Consider the following 25,831-nt stretch of genomic DNA (forward strand, 5'->3'; position numbering starts at 1 on the left):
TGAACCTGCTTCCATTTTGTGACCCAGGATAGTCCTGATCCTTGTAATAAAGAATCTAGAGATGATAATCTTTTGTATTGATTGGTTACTCCACTTGTCATGGTAGATATAGGTAGGAGGAATCCTAAAATAACCCCCAATCATGCACACACTGTGCAATACATTTCCCCTGAGTCTGTTATTCCTTCCAATCAAAAAAAAAAAAAAAAATGTGAAGAAAGTGAAGGGATTATGTAGATATGTGAGGGTCCCAAATCAACTGACTTTATATTAATAAAAGGATATATGAATCAAGGGAGATTATTGATGTTAATCAAAAGGTAAGCCCTTTGGAAGAGAGTCTAGAAGTTCAACACCCAAAGCAGAGGAGATTCTTCTGCTGACTTTCAAGAAGAAAGCAGCCATGAGTTCTGTAGCTGCAAGGAAATGGGCCTGCCAATAACTTGAGGGAACTTGGAGGCTCTTTTCCTATTCAAGCTTCTGGTGAGAATGAGCCCTGTACCACCTTGGTTTCAGCTTTGTGAAATCCTAAGAAGAGGACCCAGCTATGCCATGGCAGGACTCCCGACACAGGATCTGTGCAATAAGAAATGTGTGTTGCTTTAACCACTAAATTTGTGGTAGTTTGTTATGTAGCATAGAAAGCTAACAGTAGATTTGGCTCCGTGACAATGTTAAGATTTAAGACAATTAGCTTCAGGGTGCCTGGGTGGCTCAGTCGGTTAAGCGTCTGACTTCAACTCAGGTCATGATCTCGCGGTCCATGAGTTTGAGCCCCGCGTCGGGCTCTGGGCTGATGGTTCGGAGCCTGGAGCCTGCTTGGGATTCTGTGTCTCCCTCTCTCTCTGCCCCTCCCCCGTTCATGCTCTGTCTCTCTCTGTCTCAAAAATAAATAAACGTTAAAAGAAATTTAAAAAAATAAAAAAAGACAATTCGCTTCTTATTTCACTATAAGTTTAGTTCCACTTCTTCACGTTTCACTGGCCAAGGGTATTAGGATTACATTTCACTCTAGAATACCCCACCAACTCAAATCAGAAATAATTCACATAAAAGGGTCCTTAAAAATTTATGTGCAAGGCCTTTGTGAAAGTCTTGGATGTGTACAAAGCTAGGACTCTGGGAATTTGTTGTCAGGTTCTTTTTCCACTCTGCTGAAGTGTATTTACTTCAGATCTCATGTTTGCTCTCTGAGTGCCCCTTGGATTTGTACTTTGGATCCTTGTTTCTAGAAATGTTTTGCAATATTTGTGTTTTCCAGGGTTCTCTCAGCAACATGGCAAACTCATTTATTGTCACTTCCATTCCCATATTTGTTCAGAACAGAAAGTCAGACAGAATTGTAGATAATTCAACAAATGCACTTACAGTTGAAATTTCTTGTGCTTCTCTTGTGGTCTGTCTCTACCTGCCACTTTCTTCTTGCCCTCTGGTCACAGAATTCCCTGCCACACAATGCTGTCAGCAGCTCGTCATATAAATAGCAATTTGTCTACTTCTTTGTACTTTGGGGCAGACATCTTAATGAGGAGAAACTACCACAAATTGGCACTCTTTACAGACTATTCATTTGGTGAATCTTTCTTAACTATTTATTATATATCCGTGTAGTGCTGGCAACATGAGTTGCAGAAAGGGTCCTTTAAAATAAAATAATAAATTTCCATCTGAGATTAATATACGTTAGTGGAAATGGAAACACTTTACATTTCACTGTTTAATCACGTCAATGGATAATTGGTTCCATTATACTCATTTATTGTAATAATATTTAAATACATATTGCATTTGGAACCTGAAAACTGAGTACTCTGTCCTATAATTCGTCTTTGTGGTTAGGTAACTCCCTGGCAGACCTGTTATGATCTAAGCAGTAGAACTGAATAGAGTTGAGGACACAGGCCCTGAATTTCAGCCTGGTCTCTACTTCTTACTGAGTTAAAAAAAAAATACTTCATTTCTCTGTGCCTTAGACAACTTGTCTCTCTAGCAGGGACAATAGTTGTATTATCTATTAAAGGTATTGTTGACTGAATTAGTTAGCATGTATAAAATAAATTGACATTAGTTTTTGGACATGGTAAGCACTCAGTAAATATTAACTATTATTATTTACTATTACCTACTATTTATTTTTATTATTCAATTAATATTACTATATTTCCCTGTCTTGCCTGGATTATAATGATCCATCACAAGTATAATTATAAGGAAGTTCAGGGGCGCCCGGGTGGCTCAGTCGGTTAAGCGTCCGACTTCGGCTCAGGTCATGATCTCACAGTTTGTGAGTTCAAGCCCCGCGTCGGGCTCTGTGCTGACAGCTCAGAGCCTGGAGCCTGTTTCAGATTCTGTGTCTCCCTCTCTCTCTGCCCCTCCCCTGCTCATGCTCTGTCTCTGTCTCAAAAATAAATAAACATTAAAAAAAATTAATAAGGAAGTTCATATTTATTCTTTTTATCTAGTCAGAGAAGTAATGGTGTTTACTTCATCATTTTCTTATTCAGCTTGCTGTTTTTTCAAGTCCTTCAATTCTAGCACATTCTCGTAGACATAAACCTTAAACTACTCTGGCTACCAGATATAACCAAGTGATCTTACTATAGACCCCTCTGAAATCTCGGCACTTTGTAGAGTTAGTTTTTAAACAAAGCAGCAAAAACGTTTATACAATATGGGAAGCTGTGTTCACTTGCATTAAAGGAACAAAGCAAAGTTCCTGTGAAATTATGTACATATATCTTCCCAGGAGAAAAATACTTCATTACAAAACTTAAGAAAATTGAGTAGCTTAAATGATTTAAGATGATTCAGGATATAGGAATATGGTCAAATCAGAGAATTGTTTTCTTTCTTTTCTTCAGTGTCCCTGTGCACATTTCCCCCTTTGCTTTCTAAAATTCACAGTGACAGAAACAAGTAGCCATTATGAGTTATTAATTCTTGTGGCTTAAAAAACTGATTTTATTTTATTTTATTTTATTTTATTTTATTTTATTTATTTTTAACGTTTATTTCTGAGACAGAGAGAGACAGAGCATGAACAGGGGAGGGTCAGAGAGAGGGAGACACAGAATCCGAAACAGGCTCCAGGCTCTGAGCTGTCAGCACAGAGCCCAACGCGGGGCTCGAACTCACAGACCGCAAGATCATGACCTGAGCCGAAGTCGGCTGCCAACCGACTGAGCCACCCAGGCGCCCCTAAACTGATTATATTTTAGTCTCAGTGTGATACATTCAAAATGTCCCTTTGTCATATTTGTACATTTTAATCCTTATGTGCATGTGTATATTAGTCAAGATTATTCAGAAAAATAGAATCAATAGAATGTATATATCTATATCTAGGTGGGGGGGGGTTGACTTATTATAAGGAATTGGCTCCTGCCTTTATGGAGGCTGATAGGTCCTATCATTTGCAGTCAGCAAGCTAGAGACCCAGGAGAGAAGGTATAGTTACAGTCCAAAGACATACAAGCTGAAGACTCAGAAAGAGTCAATGTTTCAGTTCAAGTCCAGAGACAACAAAACAACACACACACACACACACACACACACACAATGGCATTCTAGTTCAAGACAGGCAGGTGGGAAGAAATTCCCTTTTATTGATGAGAGTGTCAGTCTTAATTTGTTTTTAAGTTTATTTATTTATTCTGAGAGAGAGTGCACATGCAGAGGAAGAGCAGAGAGAGGTGGGGAGAGAGAGAATCCCAAGCAGGCTCCAGCTGTCAGCGCAGAGCTGGACGTGGGACTCAATCTCATGACACGTGAGATCATGTCATGAGCAGAAATCAAGAGTCAGTTGCTTAACTTACTGAGCCACCCAGGTGCCCTTCAGCCTTCTTTTTCTATCCAAGACTTTAACTGATCGAGTGGAGCCTGCTCATATTAGGAAAGGCAATCTGTTTTACTCAGTCTACACATCCCAATGTTAGTGTCATCTAGAAACACCCTCATAGACACTTGCAGAATAACATTTGACCAAATGTCTGGACACTCCATAGCCCAAACAAGATGACACATAAAATTAGCCACCACAATGCATGTATGCAATAAAAATGATATCAAACATTTATAAGTTAGTAGAATTTGATGAGATCCGAGAGCAATCCTGAAATTGGAATTAATGGCAAGACTCCTTTTGGCTTTAGTTTTTCCTTTCTTCATCTAACTTTCTCTTCCTTTCTTCAACATAATTTATTAAGATACCACTAAAGATACACACAGCATAGTTAGATAGCACACAGTACAATACTGTAAATTCTGATGATGCAGTAACTATTATGAAAGGCCATAAGTAAGTGACTATGGAATCTCAAAAGAGGAAGAGACTTAACTGTCTAGATATGCCAGAGTGTTTCCCTCGATTAGATGTCAAATAAGTTGCGATTCAAAAGATGATTTTATGTTTGTAAATCAGCCTGGATGCATGTAAAAGGTCATTAAAGTCATAAGAAACAGGTAGAAGACATTATGTAGTCTATTTCGGGAAAACCAAATTGCTCAGTATGACTGTGGCAAAGAGCATTATATTTTCTGCAAAGGCATTTGAACTTTTTCCTATATGCAAGTGGAGCATTGAAAAAATTTAAAGTAGAGAAGTATCATAATTATGCATTTTAGAAACATCTATCTGGCTGTGGGTTGGGGAGAGTGGAGAATAAGTTCGAAACCATGTTAAAATTAAAGACATGTGAAACATGAAGTTTTTTTCTAAAGGAAATGATGATAGTCAAGGTAAGAAAGTTAAAACAAAGAGGGTAATAATGGCTCAGACAAGACAGAACCGAAATAGATGGACACAGAAGCATAAGGACCCCAATATAAATGTTAAAGAAAATAAATGAATCTCTCACCTATGTTTCCAGTTTGAGCAACCAAATTGATTGTGGAGTCCTCTACCAAAGTGACAAATACAGGGAAAGGAGAGATTTTTTCAGGTTAAGTAACTAGTGCAATGAAGGACACTTAAATTAAATTGACTTGTAAGTCAGTAGGGTAAAAATATCCGGTAGAAAGTCACCACAATATTTGTAATTGTGACTACGGGTAAGGTTGCTGAAAAGTAGTACATGAAACAATAATAACAAGGGGGAAAGGCAGAAGGCAGAAACTCAGGGAACACCAATATTTATGGAATGGTTTGCCAACAGAAACTCACCTAGAATACTAAGAATAATGGCTAAAAACAGTGAAAAAAAATGCCTAAAAACAACATTAAAAAAGTGATACAGACTGAAAAAAGGAAAGTGTTTCAAGGTGAAAGTGGAAGACATCTTGGAAATTTCAAAAAAGAAGTTGACTACAATCATATTTAAAAGTGTTTTTAGGGGCACTTTGGTGTCTCTAGACTCTCCAGTTAGTTTTTCATATTCCTGGCATACCTAAATTGTTTTACTCAGTATTTGGTAATATATTTGTACCAATGCCCTATCTTGTAACAATTAACAAATCTTGATACAAAGTATGTTTGACAATGGAGTCACTTTGTTAGTAGTATTAACATTTCAGTTAGTTGAAACATTTTTTTTTTTTTTGTAAATAGAAAAACAAAACACTCAAACAGAGATAAAGTTTAAGGTTCTTGGCTATTTGTGACTGCTTGATCATTGGTAATTGTGTCACCCTACATCATTCTAAACCGATGTAGCAGATGTATCTTGAGTCTCTAGATAGTCAGAAAAGGAAAATTAAATCAGTGCTAGATTTTTTTTTATTGCTTGAGACATATTGGAAATGGGACTGTTTTCCTTGCTTCTAAATAGCTATGGCTACCTTCGGTTTGTTAACTACATTTTGGAATGCTTTCATTGTTTTTATCTTATACACTTACCCCTCTATGCTTCCTTTCTTTGGCTGCCAATGTGTTTAAACTCATTTTCCAAAAGAATGTTTAGTTTGTAAAGTATGGCTTGCGAAAAAAACAAAGTGAACTAACTGGAGGTCTAAAATGAAGAGAGGGAAGCACTTTTCTCTCCAGGAGCCACTTTTTCCTTTATACAGCTTCCCCTCCCGTCCCCATTAATAGACACTGTTAAATGAAGTGTCTGGCTTTGTCTTTCATGGTATTTTTCCCCATTAGAAAAGCATTTTGTTTATACATATTAAAAATACAGTGGCTACTTTGGCATATGTGTATCAATTAGATCCTTCCGTCTTAAATTAGGTCATAGTTGGAGACACATAAGATTCCAGCACTATATTCTCCACCATTCTAGAATCCAGGAGTGGGGATATTTGAAATCCAGGGAATGAAAATTATCTCTTCATGAGGGATCTTGGTGTGGAGTGTGAACTGATAGAGTTTGGTGGCAATTTGTTATTGTCATTCTTACTTGTTCTGATATACTTGTCCGGATTACATCATTTTGCCATTCTGATTGCTTTAGTTTAGAACTTTGGTTGCTATGATACTGTTGCATAAGGCAATGCATCTTTTCACCTATATTTAGTGCCCAGAATTTTCATTAAAAAAATTGCAGCTACTTATTGCACAGTAGTTCAATGTGTAGTGTATGAAAGAATAAGGAGTAATTTAGAAGAAAAAATATATTATTATTCTGTAAGGAACAAAAAGTATTTCAGAAAAATTCATTTCACCAGGGGACTTGGGAAGCTCATCAACTTACATCTGTTGCTAAATACAGCAGAAAAGTCATTCTCCACCCGCATATTGAGGAGACAATGGAGAAAAGGATGTTCTTACATCTGTAGGTCTGTATGTATTTTTTTGTGTTTTTGTTTTTAGCGTAGTTAAGACATCTGACTCAACGAGTGAATCATAGGAAGAGCTATTGTCAAGACATTGAAACTTATTCCTGCATATTTCATCAAAAGAAACAGAAATAGATATCACTTAAACATATTTCAAATGAATACCACTCGTACACCATTACAAAAATAAACAATACACTCACAGTGTGTTTCGAATTTTAGTAGTAAAGTCATTCTTTTTGAATATACTTGCTAACCAAGTTTTAACTGAAAACGTGTTTGATTCTGTCATCTTAAGAGGACTAGCTATAGGAAAAAGTCTGAAAGGCACTAACTGGCCACATAATCTCTCATTTTCATAGAAAAGGTACCATTTTACTGTCATATAGCCAATTAAAATTTAATTATGGAGTGGTGAAAACAATAACCAATCCAAAATATAAGCCTTGATAAAGTATTATGAGAGAACTGCCAAAATTGTGCATGAACCACATTTAGATTTGAATTTAACTTACTAATAAGACATTTAAATAAAAGAGAAAAAAATCTTCAAGCTTTATTCTAGCTGACACACTAATGTTTATAATAAGTATAGATCAAAGCTAGGGTAAATAAGATAGAGAAACTTTATTGCTGACAGAATTCTTAATATTTACTTTAATATAAAATAATAAGAAGCACTCATATTCACTTTATTCTGAAGTGCTGATTACAAGCTGCGGTGAAAATAATATATTTTAATGTACTATACTCTTATTTAGAAAAATCATATGTAATCTTTAATAGAAAGAACAGAATGTTTATATTGAAATATATGTTTCAGCACCAAGAATTACTTCATTTAAATAAAGCATATGAAAATATGAGCTGCACTGAAAAAGAAAAATCAGTCTCTTAATTGTAGACTAGCTAACAGAAGATTTTGAGCATAATATATTACATTTGAAAGAATAATTTACCCAAATGATTTATGTAGGTGCTGCAGAATTTATGATTATGTTATTATCTATCAGAGAAATATTATGGGTTTTCTTTATCTGAATCCAATGACATGGAAGTTTTTCCCATCTTTCTTACAAATATGATTAATGAGTACTTTACAATCCAGGGCAATAGCATGCATATATTGTTTGCTTTTGTGAAAAATAAATATAAAGCCTTCTAAATATGTTTCCCAGGGTTTTCTACTTTATGTATATCCAACCTTTAGAAAAATAGGAAGAGAAATGAAAGCTTGACGTCTAAAATTATAAATCCATATCATAAAGTAAATAGAATTACTTTGTTTTTAAAAATTAAAAATATTCTCCATGTTTACAAGTTCTTTTGAAAGTGAATCTGTCCTCTCTAAAAAAAGTCACTAGTAAATTAGACTACTTTCCTTGTCAAATTAATATTAATGTAGTTTTCATTCTTAATTCTCATTTATACTCTAACCTCATCCCCCAAAGGAAGTATCTAAGCACTTTAATATCTAGTCATACTCTATAATTATAGAATGTAAAATTGGAAATCCACATGATACTCCTCCTAGCAGTAAAAAAATAAATTTTTTTATAGGCTTAATTCTGTTACCTGCAAAGGAATTAAATTGTTTTCCTAACTTGAACAAACATTTAAATAACCTAAATATATCTATTTGAAGACTATTCATATATGCAGCATATCAGTACACTGTATTGAATTTTTTTTTTTATCTCGGGTTTGGGTTTGTATTCAGGTATTACTAGTCATGATTAAAAATTCTTGTAAATTTTCCCTAGAATCTTACTTTGCTACCAAAACATCATGATTATCAGCTTATGTGCTGGGTAAAAATGTTTCTCCTTCCTTGCAGTCTGTAGGGTACAACATAGAGAGCTGGTTCATAGTCTTGATTTTGAGGAAGGATGGGAGGGACTGAATTTTAAAAGATATTTCTAGAATGATAAGCATAATTTGGGGATAGATGTGTTTGCTGCAAGGCTTTAAGATAACCCAAGGTACGGTATGCAAGTGATCTCTTAATGGACTGTTACTGACCTAAAGTGGGGATGAATCATAATTATGTTAGAGTTTCCTTAAGAGAGCTTGGGAGATGAAGGGGAAGAAACATGGTATTCCAATTCTTCTCCATTGTGTTTCGTTACTTTATTACTCGATTTGAACTATTTTTCCAGTCTGTAATTTTAATGTCTAATGAGTATGTTATAAATAACTATTCCTTCACTCTCCAGGTGTTTAATTATCAAACAGCATAGGAATCTTTTGTACTACTATTTTCTTTTTATATTTTATAATGATATTAGCCTGCCAGGACAATTATTTTAGTTATTGTCCTCAAAATATATGTAACTCATTTTAACATAAAATTAGTTCTTCCTTACAATTACCTCCTCCCCAGCACAGTCTGTCTTTAGCAATTTAGCATAGATGCACTCTTCCAGCATTTAAATTGTGATTCATGCTACTTGCGTTCCAAGTTAGGGTTTTGTCTGTCTGCCTGTCAAAGTATGCCCGTACTCAGATGGATATCCTTGCCCTAAGGCACTTCAGTGCACCTAATTTTATTATAATAGTCTGGGTAGCAGCCCAGATCTCTGAAATAGTCCCCATGTATCATTTCCACAAAATGTTGACTGTTCCCACTCTTCTCCATGGCCATTGTTCCTCCGCAACTATGGATGGACTTGTCAAAGTAAAAAGAAAAACACTGCAGAATTTAAACAATTTAACATAAGAAAAATCTTTAATGACAAATAAAAATATATCTTCTCAGTAACTAAGTTTTTAGAAATGCAATAATGTATTCATTCATTTGATTGAAAACTTCTTAGTAGAAGTAGAAACTGGGATAGTTACCGGAACTTTCACTGAATCACTTGCAGTTGAAGACTCTAACTCTCAAATCTCAATTTGTAGAACTGGGATGACATAAATCAAGGGGAAATATAATAAAAACACATGACTACATACTACATAGGATATATTATATAAATGGTGGTTATTAATGTAGGCTTTTTATAGTAATACAAGAGAGTGTAGATTTTATAGCCAGACTATTTGAATTTAGTTATATTCACTGGTTATATGAACTTAGACAAGATACTCTATTAAATGAAAATATAGTTTTATCTGTTCCTTAGGGTTGTTATGTCTCTAACATTTTGTCAAGTTGGAAGTTCAAAGAATGTGTGTAAAAATTTTAGGAGAACAAAATAAAAAGTCTTGGTCTTTTTTAAGTTTTTCTTTGTGATTGAATTAAATATTAGCACCATGCAATATAAAGTACAAAGAGGAACAAAGGACAAATTTCCATATATGCAAAAAAAAAAAAAGCAGAAAAACATTTTGAAATGGTTGTGAAAATACTCAGCCATAATAAGGATTTTCTACTTTCATATGTTCTGCTTTTAAATAAACTCACTGTATGATTTAGTGTTTTTAGTTTGTAAATATCTTGTTTGTAAATATCAGCCATTAGAAGCATAAAGACTATCTGTTAATTTTAGGAACATTAATTGGTATTTGAGAAATACTTGTATAGATAAGGACCTCTGTAAAGTTTTTATACCTGAAAAACATGATATTTGTATGGCAAATTTACCTACTATGTATCTGTATGTTAATAAATTGCAGATAATTAGTTTTAGGAAACTGATGCGATGTCTGGGGTTTCTCGGCTCTAGGATTCTTTTATTTCACTGTTTCCTCTAACTCCCCCACTGTTATAATGAAGTTGCTGAGAACTAAGGAAAAAAAAATAATTTAGCCAAATGTAGCTTTTAAAAATTCCAATTTTCTGCTGAATCCTAATTACTTTCCTATTCCAACCTCATGGAATTATTATCATGGAAGCCTTCTAAATCTTTTCTTTAAACATGTATTCATTTTTGAGAGATAGAGCATGAGCAGAGGAGGGGCAGAGAGAGAGGGAGACCCAGAATCTGAAGCAGGCTGTCAGCACAGAGCTGGACACAGGGCTTGAACTCACGAGCCCTAAGATCGTGACCTGAGCCAAAGTCTGACACTTAACCAACTGAGCCACTCAGGCACTCCAGATATCATGGAAGCCTTCTAATGTACTCTTTACCCTCTGTCTCTCAAAGTCTGTACCTGAGACGGTTTCATGACAACTTGTATCATACCCCAGTCTTGCTTCACCTTCCAAAACAAGGGACTATTCAGAGGAGTTCACAATCAGCCAAAATTTCATCACCCCAGCCAGTATCATTTGAGGAAACAGTGCTAAAAGGAAGAAATGTTCTTTGATTACCATATTCTTTGTGCTAGATTGAATTATGTATACTGGGGTTCTCATATTTGTTCCTAGCTTTGAGCTAGTGATGATATTCAGGGAAGGGAGCCAATAATGTTACACTATTAATTTTCTGATGCAAACCAGAATTCTCTTCCCGTAGGAGGTTGAGGCTAGAGAGAAAATGACAAGTATATATAATTCCTTAGCAAATATTGTGATGCTGTTGTATTATTGTAAGCAAACATTTACTAGGAGTGGTTTTGGGAAAAGCTGGTAGGCTATTTCATTATTCTGGTTTAGTCAGAGTTACCACAAAGATAATCCTGACTTATAAAGAAATAAAAATCACTGCACAGAAAGTGTTGAACATTTATACTACATATGTGTATATTATAAATAAAAATGAAACAAAAGTAAATCACTATGCATAGATATTTATATGTGTATATATATATATTTGTGTATGTACATATACATATATTAGTATATATGTATAAGTATATCGATGATTTTAAAAGCATTTTTCATACATTTTTAATATAGAAACTGCAGTATTGAAAAAATCAATTTTTGTTACAGAGTTGCAATATTGATTATTTTCTTACAGTATCTATCAAAATGATGTCTGAGTATCAGTGAACTATTTTTCATGAAAATTTGATGAACAGATTATGGGCATTAAATTTATATTTAACAAGTTCCATTTTTTTAGAATTACCCCTGTCCCCTCCCCAAATTAAAATGCCCAATTTTAACTGGTCTTCCCCAGTGACTATTGTATATGTGTGTGTAATACAACTATACAAAAAGTGAATGTACTTTGAAAATGGATATACATGTGTTATTTCCTTGATCTTTCTTTTCAAACTTCCATGGTGACCCTATTCAACCCAGTGAGTTGTCTTTGAAAGTAAACCTGAGATCAGCTCATGTGAAAGTGTAAAATCTACCACTAACAATGTTGACCTGTAGCTGGCTAATCTCTTTGTAAAGTCCAATTATAGGCTTATTGTTACTAGTACAAAATAAGACTATTTCTGCTTACTTCAGAAAAAAATTACTTGAGTATGATTAAATTGATTCGATGATTAAAAGTACTTAGAATTACTTCAATACCCACAAACTAGGTATGGAACAAGACAGCCTGAGAAAATGCTTGCTCACAGTACAAAACAGAACTAGGAGACAATATTGTCAATCTTTTAGAAACCACAGAATCTGCTTATTGGTTGCAAAGATTCGACTGTGTGTGTGTGTGTGTGTGTGTGTGTGTGTGTGATTCTATTAATTATATGTCCTTTAATTTTGATCCTGAAATGCCATGTATTACCACTCTTTTTGCTATGTGACTCACAGTACAATGGCATAAAGAGTGATGCTGGGAATATCATAGCTCCTTAGCATCCTTTGTGTTACGTACTTAAACTGTATTTTAATACATGATTAGATACAGTAGATTTTCATAAAGGTAACAATTCACTACTCTCCGAATTGATTCTTTCTGTTGAGCTCATGATAATATAATTCTTATTCTAGTCTACAGGGAAGGAAAAATTTTCCTCTGTCTAGCTTTGATTATTTCTCAAGAAACAATTCTAATATATATATTAGATATATATATATATACATATATATATATACATATATATATATATATTTTTTAATATGAAAGTTTCCTTCAGCAGCACAATGCCAATGACTAACATGATGTAATAGGCACAAAGTACAATAACAATCCGGATGCACTGCTAAAACCTAAGCCCTAGTCTCTTGTCTGCATGTATATATTATAACAAGTAGTAACCTTTTAGGTTATCTCTACAATGGAGCAATTGCTGAGCTATAAATGAGGTCTGCCTGTAACTTTCCTTTATACAAATTACCAAATTGTTGAAATAAAACATTTTACTAACACTTCCCTTGTATCTGGAAATTCTATTTTAAGAAAACCACAGATCAATATAGCTTTGCTTATTAAAATGTTCTCATTTTCATGTTGTTTTTTGAGTAAATGATTCATTGCTGTCTTTTTATTGTTTTGCCTGAAATAACTGAAAATGAATCAGATTTACTGCTAGGTGATTAACCTATAAATGGTTAATCATGGTGATAAAATAATCCTGACTTATCATATCTTATTAAATATAACACAATATAATATAATGTAATATAACAATAATATAATGTAATGTAATATAGTGTGATATGATAATTATATTCTGTTCCACAAGATTTATATAGTGCCTACCTAGTGCCAGACATTGTTATGTGTGGCAAGAATAGAAATTAAGAATAAGAATTTTGAGACCATATGGACTATTTGGTCTGTTAATATCTCTTACTATCTTTATGGATATGAGTAATTTATCCTAATATCTGGAAACCTTAGTCTTTTCATGTATAAAATGGGACTGATAATACCAACATGATAGTGTCTGTGTGTGTTTGTGTTTGTGTGTGTGTGTGTGTGTGTTTGTGTGTGTGTGTGTGTGTGTGTGTGTGTGTGTGTGTGTGTGAAATTAAAAAAAAAAATGCAAGCAAAGCTCTTATCCATAGTCTGCAAGCCCTCCATGGAGATTAGCAGATAACGATCACAGCAGTTTGGAAAAAAAGGTTAGAGGTAGACTCCACGTTCCATTATTTTCACAAAAGAAGCAGGCATGTAAGTAAACAATATGAGTAACAGTAAAAATGCAAAATATTGAAGCAACATAGGAAGAAAAGAGATTGGGAAACTCTTAACTGAGGACATGCTGCTTAATTAGATTTTGAAGGAGGAAATGTAGTTTCAGAGAGAAAGAAAAGCAAAACAAAGTATCTCACACTGATGAAATGTGGTTAAAAAACAAGGAGGAGCAATGCGGCATGGATCTCAGTGGGTAGGAGCCATCAAGAAGTTCAGACTGATGGGAAGGTCAAGTATGAGGGAGTCAGATTTTTCCACAGCGTGTGTAAAGACTGTTCCTATTTTTTTTTTCTTCATGGACAGATGATTTTCCCTTGTAGCTCTGAGAAAATTTCACATAGTTTTTAAAGGCTCATTATTTATCCAAACATCATTTATAGATGCCATGTATAGTCTTGTCAAGTGCATCAAGTTCAACCATAAGTATATTCTCTTTTCCTCACCTTCACAGATGCCTTTTCCTGGATTCTTATTTCAGTTAATGTAACTGTACCTAGGAACCCAACAGATACACCTATGATTTCTGAGTCCTCTTCTTCACTCTGTAGAAGAATTTTACCCAAGGTTCTGTAAATTAATGCCTAAAATGCCTCTAAAAACCCATTGACATTCTAATTGTCTAATTCTAATTGTCTTCATCCAGTTGATATCATCTCTTGTTCATATTATTTCAGTGGCCTCCTAATGGCATCCGTGCTTCCACTCCTTCCTTTCCAATATCCACAGTAATTATGATCATTTATCAAAACATGTCATTTCTTTTCTGGCTCATCATAGCCCAAATGAATTCCCCAAGTGGATCTCTGACCCCAGATGCCCTATGCATCTAGATGTCTTTACTCATGCCTTTGCCTTTTCCTATGCTTCTTATCCTTTCTACACTTGACAAATTTCTGGTCACCCTTCAAGTCCCAGTGCAAATATCCTCTCTTCTATGATGTCTTAACAATCTCATTCTTTCCACTCAGAGATTAATTTATTTCTTTCCCTGTGATTCCCTATAACTACTTTAGTCATAGTTCTAGGTTAGCACTTATATTGTAGTATAGTTGTTTATAAACCTGTCTCCTTTTTTATATGGTGTGCTGCTTTAAACTAGGCTCATACTAATTGCTTTGTTCTTCACAACTTAGCAGAGGGCTCCTGGGATATGAATAGCAGTTCATTGAATGATATTTTCTGTCTCTAAAACCTTTTTTGTGTGTGTCTGAGTACAACACAAATATAGAAAAATTGGGCTTTAAAAATGAACATTTTTATCTTTATTTCTTATCACATAATGAAAAGTTTTGAGGAAAAGTAAAAAAAAAGCATACCAGAAAAGTATATTTCTTCTAGTAAACCTCCCAAGACATTCTGACTGAAATGAAATCATAATGATACTACTTTTAATTTGGAGTTGTTTTTCTTCAGGTCTTGCTGTGAGATCTATCATGCTTCGAGACTTATGTAGAAAAATTATTGTCACCTTTCTTAATTCAAGCAAAAGACATAAGTCAAAATATATAATGTGTACCAATGAGTTCGAGTCCCAATTATACAATTTGGACTGTGGGTTGTTTGAGAAACGTAACTCAGTAGGGGCATGTAGGTGGCTTAGCCAGTTAAGCGTCTGACTTCGGCTCAGGTCATGATCTCATGGTCTCTGAGTTAGAGCCCCACGTTGGGTTCTGTGCTGACAGCTCAGAGCCTGGAGCCTGCTTCACATTCTGTGTCTCTCTCTCTGTCTCTGACTCTCCCCCACTCACAGTCTGTCTCTCTCTCTCTCTCTCTCTCCCTCTCTCTCAAAAATGAATAAACGTTAAAAAAAAGAATAAGAAAAATTATATATGGGTTGCTGCCATCAGTGCTGTAATTAAACATCTAGCATTGAAAACATCTGAAAAATAATATGCTATTTTTATTTCTGAATAACACAAATGATTGTGGCAAACATGTTAGTTTATAGCATATGCACCTTTTCCCAGGTTCTCCCTATCTCTTGCAAAAATAAAATAAGATTACAATAAATATAAACATACATATATAATAGGTAAAATAAAATAAAAATAAATGAAGCTTAATTTAAAATTTTAGGAAAAATCTGAAAGAAAACAACCATCCCTATTATGGGACAATATAATGTGCTTTAAAAAAATCATTTATATAGGGAGTAATGGCAGTATAATTTTTTAACTTTTTGTTCAAGAACATCCTACATGAGAACTAAATTTATGACAAGGACAATTTACACATAACATTAGGGAATATTACTTCCTTTGTTTAAAGTGCTAGGGTAACTATTCATCCTTGGTTGGATATTTTGATGTGATATAATGCTATATTTCTAAAATCGTGTTGCTTGAAAATACCAGTCTCCAGAATTCATGAATCATCATTCCTGGATCTGAAGCACCCTACCCAGGAAACAAAACTTAATGAAGGGCAATCAGCAGCAAAGAATAAAGACATCATTATATTTTTGTAATTTTCCTCTAATAATTTGTTATTAATTTATGGTACAAATGAGGGTTTAATTTTCTAACTGATATTAACTTTATATTTAAATAAGTAAAACTAAAAGGTCATCAATTAATTCATACCTATATTTTCCATGTCCCAATCAAAATCTATTTCTATAACTTTCCTAGCTGTTTTATAAGTTCTTGGCATAGTCAAAGATTTTCCAACCAAATGCATTATTGAGAGTTAGACAAAATACATGGGGGGTGGGCATGACTTAAAATAATTTCACAAATCCCCCAATCATTTTCCTGAAAATCTATAGAGATATCAGCTTGGTATATTGACCCATAGGGTGGAATTTTTATTTATGTTGTTTAAAACTGTTCTAAAACAGTGAATTTCCTTGGAAATCACTCTGAACAGCCAGAGACATGCATCATAAGTAATGCATGCACGATTGATAAATCAATACTCTTCAGACAAATACGATATTACCATTCATTCTAACAATCAGAAATTCTACAGAATGGGGAGCATAAAAATATTACAACAAAGGTGGGGGAATAACTTACAAAAGAAAACTCAACAAACTACTTCTTTCAAAAGAAAACAGCATGTTTCTTATTCATCATAGTACTTTATTGGATAATGTAAACCAATAGATAGGAAGAAAATGACTTTAGGAGACCACAAAAGCAATAGGTTGAAATTGAATATTTTTGTATTGAATAATAAAAGAATTGGACTTTTTTTTTAAGAAAATGACATTGTTCATAAAATGAAGAGAAAACACTGAGACACATGAAACTTGTTGAAAATTTTCTAATTAGATCCTAAATTTAAATTCCTGTCATATAAAACATAATACTAATAATAACAGTAAATAAATAAATTCCTGTTATATAAATCTATAAGACATTTCAGTAACTAGAGTGTCTTTTTTGTGAAATATTCTGAGAAAATGCAAAGACAGAAACGTCTCATGGAAGTGCTCGTATAAAATGTGATAGAATACACCTGAAAGCCATGATGTTTAAATATCTAAATCTTTTAAAAAGAATTTCTATCCAGAATTTTTAATGAAGATTAAAAATGTTAAGGGAGAATATGTTCTTTTGGTTTTTTCCTAAGGCATATTGCCTAGTATTTTTCTTTAACCCTCTTTATTACAATAAGAGGAGTTTTTGCCTCTGTTTTGCTCAAATTATTTCTGAAGTATTTAATTTGCACCCTTGGTACAATAATCTAAAACAGTAACACAAGCTAAATATTTTCCCACTTGCAAACAAGGACAATGAAAACCAGAGAGGTTAAAATATGTGCTTAAGGCATGGAAGAAAAATTAGAATTAAGTAAGACTCCAAATACTTAAATAGTTCATATCTAATGCTGTGTAGCCATATTTTGATGTTACTGTACTATGGACGAAATGAAATTCACTGAATATTTTTTATGATTCCTATTTTTCTTTTTAGGTGCCTGTTTTTGACAATCAAATAAGAAATGTCTGTGTTTTGTTTATTTATTCTTTTCTGAAAAATAAACCTATACCTGTGATTTGTTGTTTGGATTTTAGGAAAAAATGAGTACTCTTTTTTGTGCATTTGAATATAAAGTAGAAAAAGATTTTTAAAAAGGACTGTTAATGATTGCCTGCCATAATTTCTTCTTCAGGGAGGTTGTACACTTTTTATTACAGATATGTGAATTTATGTAAATATTTATTAAATTTTTTCAGTAGTTCAAAATAATTTATTATAGCTTACCTTTAAAACACTAGTTTGTTTTTTATATGTGATAGAATTAAAGGATTAAAAGTGTCAAAACACCAATCAAGTTGCAAATCATTATTAGTTACTAATGCTGTGTAGTAACCATTATAAATATCTATGAAAGTATCCCTAGGCTAAAAATATGAACAGGAAATTCATGGAAGAGGAAATTCTAATCACTAATACACTTATGGAACAGTTTTTCACCTTGCAAGATCAGAGAATTATTCATTAAAACATGAGTGGGATACTGATCTCCTCCATGAGATCAGCAAACAATTCAAATATGATAATATCAAGTGTTGACAGAGAAGTCGGTAAGGATACAGGTCCTCTCTCATCTGATGGAGAAGCACTCAGAACAACTGGCAGTAGCCACGAAATGTTTACAGATACATTCTCTATGACTCAGCAATTATAATTGAGGCTAGGAGAAATCCTCCTATAACCATAGGAGAAAAAAATCACAGGGACATTCACCAGAGCATTGTCTGTAAAAGAAAAAGAGGCAAATAAACATCAATTAATAGAAATAAGTCAAATACAATAGGTTGGGATCATGTATACTACTTTGCTAGGACAATGCCAGATTTAAAAAGAATATATTTCTGTGAGTTGTCTTCTTTCCTCCTAAATAATATGCGAATTTCCCATGACTGCGTGTGTGTATGTGTGTGTAAAACATAGAAAACAATTCTGAGTGACATATAATAATTTGTTACCAATAAGAAGATTGAGATCGGTGGTATTAAAAGTAGTATTTGCAGTGATTTTTTTCTTATGTACAATAGTTTGGTTTTTGTTACATGAAAATGTTTTTGTGTTACGTATATAATTGAAAATTTCATTTAACAATTAAGTTGGGGTGCCTGGTTGGCTCAGTCTGTTAAGCATCCAACTTTGGCTCACAGTTCGTGAGTTGGAGCCCCGCATCCGGCTTTCTGCTGTCAGCACAGAGCCCGCTTCAGATCCTCCTCTGTCCCCCTCCCTTTGCCCCTTCCCCGCTCTCTCTCTCTCTCCCTCTCTCTCTCAAAAATAAATAAACATTAAAAGTTAGCTTAAAATTAATATAATAATACCTTTAAGAAAACAAAAATACAGTCTCAGGGCTAATGTTCTTCATTTAGTTTCCATTTAACTCTGTGTCAACATTGAACTATAACTTTTCAGCTCTAGATGATCTTTGATAAAATTATAATTCTTCTATCTTGAAATAAGTTATGTCTCACTTTAAACTGTCTTCAAGTGCATGTATCACAATGTTATTTCTGAGAAATAACTGCTTTATATTTATTTCTGAGAAATATTCTTCTTTAATAATAGGTATTGTAAAATACTCTATGTCATTTGGGTTATGCATAATACTCAGGTTCTTTTTGTTGGGTAATGATAACCTCTGGAGAATTTGGAGGTAGGTGAAAATTGGCTCTTGCCCCTATGGTCTTGCTACATGCTTGAAAGGGAAGAAAATTTTAGGCCAATTCTAGCCATGTACACAGAAATTTATTAAGCAACCATTGACAAATAGACATAAAATAGTTCATGCCACTTATTTTGTATGTCCAATAAAATCCCAGGTCTCTGAACTTTTGATGCTTCAACCACACCTTGAATCAAATGTTTATATGAGGCAAACATGCTAATATTGCAGAGATAGGATTTGATTTGATTTTCCTTTTAGTTGATAACAGTAATTAGACATTTTGAATCCAATGGCTGGACACAGACCATCTAATGATCAAGTTTTGTTATAATTTTATCCTCTCGTTATGATGCAAAGTTGAGTAGTGATTTTTAATTATTTTAGTCAATTTACATATTTTGAACACTATTAATTTTACTGAGAAACCATTGCTAATACTCATGATGATGAACAAGCCATTAATTTCACCAATAGAAACATATTTCTAACATTCATTATGGTATTTGGAAAAGGACTTAGTATTGATTGACAAATGAATAGTAGAAGTGCTTTAAGCAATTACTCTCCGTTTAGATTTCCTAAGTTTAATTGCAACTGAACACCCTTAAAGCTCAAATTCCTGATTAGGGCAACTGACTAAACTGAAGTGCAGTATAATTTATCTAGTGCATTAGCAGTGTTTTAAGTATCATCAAAACAATGAACATACTCAGTTCATAAAAATACGTATTATGTATTGACTGAAATTTATTGATATGACTGGAGAGTTTGGAGTTCATCACTGTGCCATAGGACTGTTATTGAGAACTAGCGCATCACTGAACATTTGCTAAGATTCATTTCTTTTGGCTTAAAAATGTTTTGTTCATTTCACAGGTAACTTATTTCCTTATTATTTGTTTCTGTTACTGTAACAGTCAAGAATCTTGGTTACAAAGACATAATCCAACTCAAACTGATTTAACAGTTCATTAAAAAAAAACACAGAATCAACAAAAATAGAAGGATCTAGGTTTGTCTTAAACTTGGGTGCATCTCTATTGTTCCATGAGTTTCCAAGACACTTCCTACTTCCTATATTAGTTCACCTTCAGAAGGGCATCCCTTTAATAGCAAAATGGTTGCAGGGCATCTTTCCAATATACCATCCTGATTGGTCAGCATTTTGAACAGATTCTATGCTTCACTCTGATTGAGCCACCTTAATCACATTGTCCTCTCTGATACGTCACTATAATTTCTGATAATTTACTCTTCTGTGGCCAGGGAATGGATTGTGATGATTGTTGTAGTGGGATTCATGCTTACTTTCTTAGATGGGAGTTAGGTTAATCTCCCTGGAATAACATGTAGAAACTGCGGACAATAGTAAAGAATAAGCAGTAACGATGAGTGTTTCGAAGGAAACAAACATATATCCACTGAAGTTACAAATCTTCTACTGTCTCCCAATGAGGATACTATGATACACCCTTTAATTTTAAATAGCTCAAAAATGGAGGGGATATATAATAAATAAATAAATAATTGTTAAAATATTAAATAATTTGTTCATGCTCCTCCACACTGGACTTAGCAGATGTCATAGAAAGAGATAATCACTTTCTAGATATTAACTTAATACACAACTATTACAAAAGGACCATATAAAGAGCTCTTCTAAATATTCTTTTTGATCATTCTTATGCTACACTGGTAAAAGATGGATGATATTCTTAAATACATGGGTGTTAATCAAAATGCCATAAACACCATACAGAGAAGGCAAAGGGAAGACACTCATACTTTTTCTCCAGAGTGCATTTTTCCCAATTAAAGGTAGAGATAATTTAGGAAACAGAATCCAGTTCTACTGGTTTCTGAATTCTTGCTATTTCCAATGCTACTTTTGTCTTTTTTTTAATTTTTTTTTTTTTTTTTTTTTTTGAGAGAGACAGACAGAGTTTGAGTGAGGGAGGAACAGAGAGAGAGGGAGACACAGAATCTGAAGCAGGCTGAGGTGTCAGTGCCGAGCCTGATGCTGGGCTCAAACTCACAAACCGTGAGGTCATGACCTGAGCCAAAGTCGGATGCTTAACTGACTGAGCCACCCAGGTGCCCCTATCTTTAAAAAATACTTGAATGGAGAAGCAGAATTTGGTCATTTTATTGTTCTTTTACCTGGTCACACAACTTTACTTTCATTATAAAATTAATGTCTCTTTGTACTCAAAACAAAAATTCTCATTTTTTCCAAGTTGTTCAAGTAGAATACGTTTGTAATATGTCCATTTATTTGATTTAAATAATTCATGCCCAGTTAGGCATAAACTCTTATGTTGAGCTCCCCTTGCCTCTAGTAATGCAGAAAAGAACAGAAGCTAATAATAATAGGTGCAGTCACATTTAATTACTAGAATTAATGTAAAGACTTTGTAATTACTTTCTATAAAGCTTTTTTTTTTTAATTCAATAAAAACAGGCCAGAAAAGCAGCTAATTTCAGAAATCCTGTGGCTTCTTGCCAAGGGTTTAAGCAACCGGTGATACTCAGGGTCATTGGCTCTCTGAAAAACCAAGGGTGCCTGCTAGTTGTAGGTTTCAGTAACACCATTGGGAACTTTCAATTTAACATGATCCTTAAACGGCCAGTGGGAGTATTCAATAAGCTCAATCAATGTTGAAAGCAAAGTGCTATTAAAAACATGGGTAAACATTGATTTTGGGCTTCTGGTCCATTTAGGAACTGTTCTTGGGGAGGTCTCTACCACCTTATTCCTAGAGAGAAGTGACTGCTACGGTAACACAGAAAACTGCACAAAATAATTGTCACATCAGCGTCTGGCCTATGTTCTTGAATGATTGCATTTTTAAATCATGTAGCATTTTCTTAGTATCCATCTTAGGATGAAAAACCTCTTCAAGATTTGAGGCCTGGTGTGGCGTGCATATCTAATTTTCAATATGGCTGTAATTTTTGGCTATGCAACAGGCAACAAATCTTATATTTCGAGCATTCCCATTAGTGTCACTTCTGAATCCATCATTATTCAACTTATGTCTACTGAAATACATTTTGCTGATCTGGACATAAATGGGCTGTGAATTGTAGCTGCAGATGGCTCAGAAACATACTTTATAGTGAGCAAACTTTGGATGACTGAAAGAAAATTGACAGAAATACTACAAGGAGAAATTGTATATCATTTCAATAACTGAGGGAATAAACTGAAATCAAAACAACAGGAGCAGTAAGAACCTGCTCCCCAACAAAAAAAATTGTGACATCTGCCTGATGGATTAACATGAGTTTGGCCGTTTCAAGCAAGAAACAGAAGACTTTTCTGTTCTCCCTGTGGTAGAGGATTTCCTGGTTGGTCATGGGGCTGGCAGGATCTGAGAGACTTTGTGCTTTCAGAAGTGATGCACTTTAGGGAAGGCCAGTGTGTGAAACTGAGTGAGTCCTTGAGGGGGACCGGGAACCTGCTGAGTAAACCAATGTGAATGCCAAGTCCAGAGGACAGAACTAGATGGTAAACGAGAGCAACATTCTAGCTGGGAACCAGATTGTGGCTGAGGCAGATTGTGAAGAAGTGAAGAGAAATAGGGCCAAGCATTATGGAGAGGTATTTAGCTGCTGTATATGAATAATTGCTTAGAAAGTGAACCCATTTAAGTGTTACTAAAAGCTATTTCCAACTGTAAATTCATAATTTTATAAATAACCATTTTAAAATCTCTTGTAAGTGAACTACATAAATATTTGCTGTGGTGAAATCTCTTTTTTTTTCTGTTGCTATTGATCTAAGAGCTTTTAGGTTCTTCTCTTTTGGTTTTATATATCATAAGCCTGTGTCCAGGATTAAGTCTCCTTTACTTACCTCTCTAGACATTTGGTATTCCTGTTCGATTTGGAAGATTCTTCCAATATTTAGGGGAATAATTTCTTCATTTCTACTTCTGCTTTTTAATCATTTATTAGTTTAATATTATCTCAGCTTACCAATGCTTTCTTTTTTTTAACTTATTTTTCACACTCTTTCCTCTTTGCCATATCCAACAGAATTGCCTTTAATTATTAAAGTTGTAAATTATATTTTCAAGATTTGCAAATTTCTTTTGTGTTCTCTGCAATTCTTTTCTTCAAACTTTTCTTGTTTATATTTTATAGCCTCAATAATTTATTAAACAACTCTAAGACATAAATTTGACATATATAAAATTTCTCCAACTTTCTCCTTGTTTTCTGAAATAGTATTTTCTCAAAATTCCAGTGACCTTGGCTTTCTGTTAATTTAAGAACAAAGAGTTGGCTTGGTTTGCAGCTTCTTCTCTTTGGCTTAATTTCTCAATGTGTATGCTTTGCTTTTCAATCTGTCAGATATACTTTAATAGCATTTGCATGTTGATCAATATATGTAGGTGTCTTGGGATTCCTCTGTCAATATGTAAGGAGGCTCAGTTTCTCAAAGGTCCTGTTTTCTTGATCATAAGGCTGACTGGCAGTTGAAGGTATGTGGGAAAGCTGTTAAGACTCACAGGCAAGCTTTGGTAAATGTATGGGGAGACAAGAAGGAGGCCTGCTACTGATTCTACCTCTCCCCTGCAAATCTCAAGTGAGAGGAAATGATTCTGAAGTCTTAACATCAGCTAAATCCCTGTATATGCTGAGTTGGGGGGGTGGAGGGTATATAGGGCCAAATGACCTAACAACTTATAGCACAGAAGACCTTGAAATTCATCAACCTGTTTTCTATCCACTCCTCACTCCCACTTTCAAAACGTACTTGTCCCAAAGTCACAGATTTTTGCAAAATGTCTTCCCACCTCTCCTCTTGACTTCTTAATTTGTGTGCTAGATTACAGCTTCTTCTATTCTGATTAATTTCTTAATATGTATGTCTTGATTTTCAACTTGCCAGAAATATTTTAACTGTGTTTGTATGTGGCTGATCCATCCTTGTTATGGACATTATTCTCCTCACTGTTACAGATTTTAGCATTTTGGACTTCGTTGCAATATATTTAGGGGGAACTGGAAGGCAGATGAGGTTGCTCCTTCTGCCACCCTGAACTAAATTTTAGAGCATTATTTTTTTAAACTCAAAGATTGCATTAGATTTCTGTTATTTCTGTAATGAATTACCACAAACTTAGTGGATTATAACACAAGTCTTTGTTTTGGAGTTTGGAAGTTTGGAGGTTAGAAGTCTGAAAATGGACCTAATATCAAAGGCTTGGCACCACTGATTTCCTCCTGGAGATTCCAGAGCAGAATATATGCCTTGCTTTTTCCAGTGTCTAGAGGCTGCTCACATTCCTTGGTTCATGGTACATCACCCCAACATCCCCTTACTTGTCATGTTTCCTTTTCTGAGTCTACTGTCTCCTTCTTCACCTTATAGGGATGCTTCTGATTACACTGGGACCACATGAATAATCTTGGCTCCAGAATTTTTTTCTCAAGACCTCCTTAATCACACATGCACAGTCCCTTTTGCCATGCAAGGTCATATATTAACAGGTTCCAGGGATTAGGATACAGGAATCTTTGAGGGGCCATTATTCTGCCTACCATAATCATATACATGGTTTTATGTCATCAATCAATATCCTGGAACATCATAACTAATTCTTATAGAGATATTCCATCAATTATATATCATAATTTAGCAACAAATGCATTTTCTGTGGCATGTGTTTGACCTAATTGAGGATACAGATAAAACTAGGAATTATTTCCAATAATAGCTGAAACTAAGGAAAAGGTTTAGAAAAGCCAAGACTGAATTATAGCTACTTACTTTTGACCATTTCCAGTGGTTTCTGTGTTTATTATAGATCTTTTTAGCCAACTGGGCTTCTATCACTTTAGACATAAACTGCTATTCCCCTAAAATTTTATTCATAAAATCAGTAAGAATCTGAAATGTTATGTAGTTTAATATCTCATTTTTGAGAAAAGAGTTCCAAGAAATTATACTACTTCTTCAACAAATTAGTGTAAAAGCAGAGATAAAACCTAAATTCTCTGACTAATGTGCATTATGTAAAATATTATAAATTATTTTAATGTCTGTTCTTATGATTAATAAAGATTCCACAAAATTATACATGCAAAGTCATATTCTTTAAGCAACCTTGGAAATCACAGTCTTTTATGTTTCTTGGATATTTGTGAAAAGATTCAGTATTTTATTTTATTTTTAAATGTTTACTTACCAGAGAGCATGTGAGTGCTGGAGGTGCAGAGAGAGAGTGACAAAGTTCCAAGCAGGCTCCACACTGACTGCAGAGAGTCCAACGTGGGGCTCGAACTCACGAACTGTGAGATCATGACCTGAGCTGAAGTCCGCCACTAAACTGACTGAGCCACCCAGGTGCCCTGAGATTCATTACTTTAAATTGTTAGGTTAGATTGTGCAGTGGTAACAAAGTGGTTAAATCCAAGTATCCATGAGAGGAAACTTGACAGCATTCAGATATATTCTGTGATCTGTGCATCAACTTTAAAAATTAAGAACACACATAAATGTAACTATCAGTACCTGCCTAAAACTGAAACTTTAGGAT

The 25,831-nt window shown here is 34.1% G+C and overlaps 1 protein-coding gene across 1 annotated transcript in view; it reads left to right on the top strand.

Moving 5' to 3' along the window:
- Positions 1 to 4,700: 4,700 nt before the first annotated feature.
- LOC122241901 overlaps positions 4,701 to 25,831 on the top strand; it is a 180,858-nt gene continuing 159,727 nt past the window's right edge. The window contains exons 1-2 of the mRNA XM_042998323.1: positions 4,701 to 4,737; positions 6,453 to 6,714. Coding sequence (XP_042854257.1) covers positions 4,701 to 4,737; positions 6,453 to 6,714 — 299 coding nt within the window. The remainder of the gene's footprint in view (positions 4,738 to 6,452; positions 6,715 to 25,831) is intronic.

The sequence above is a fragment of the Panthera tigris genome, chromosome C2 (assembly GCF_018350195.1).
Source record: "Panthera tigris isolate Pti1 chromosome C2, P.tigris_Pti1_mat1.1, whole genome shotgun sequence".
Lineage (NCBI taxonomy): Eukaryota > Metazoa > Chordata > Mammalia > Carnivora > Felidae > Panthera > Panthera tigris.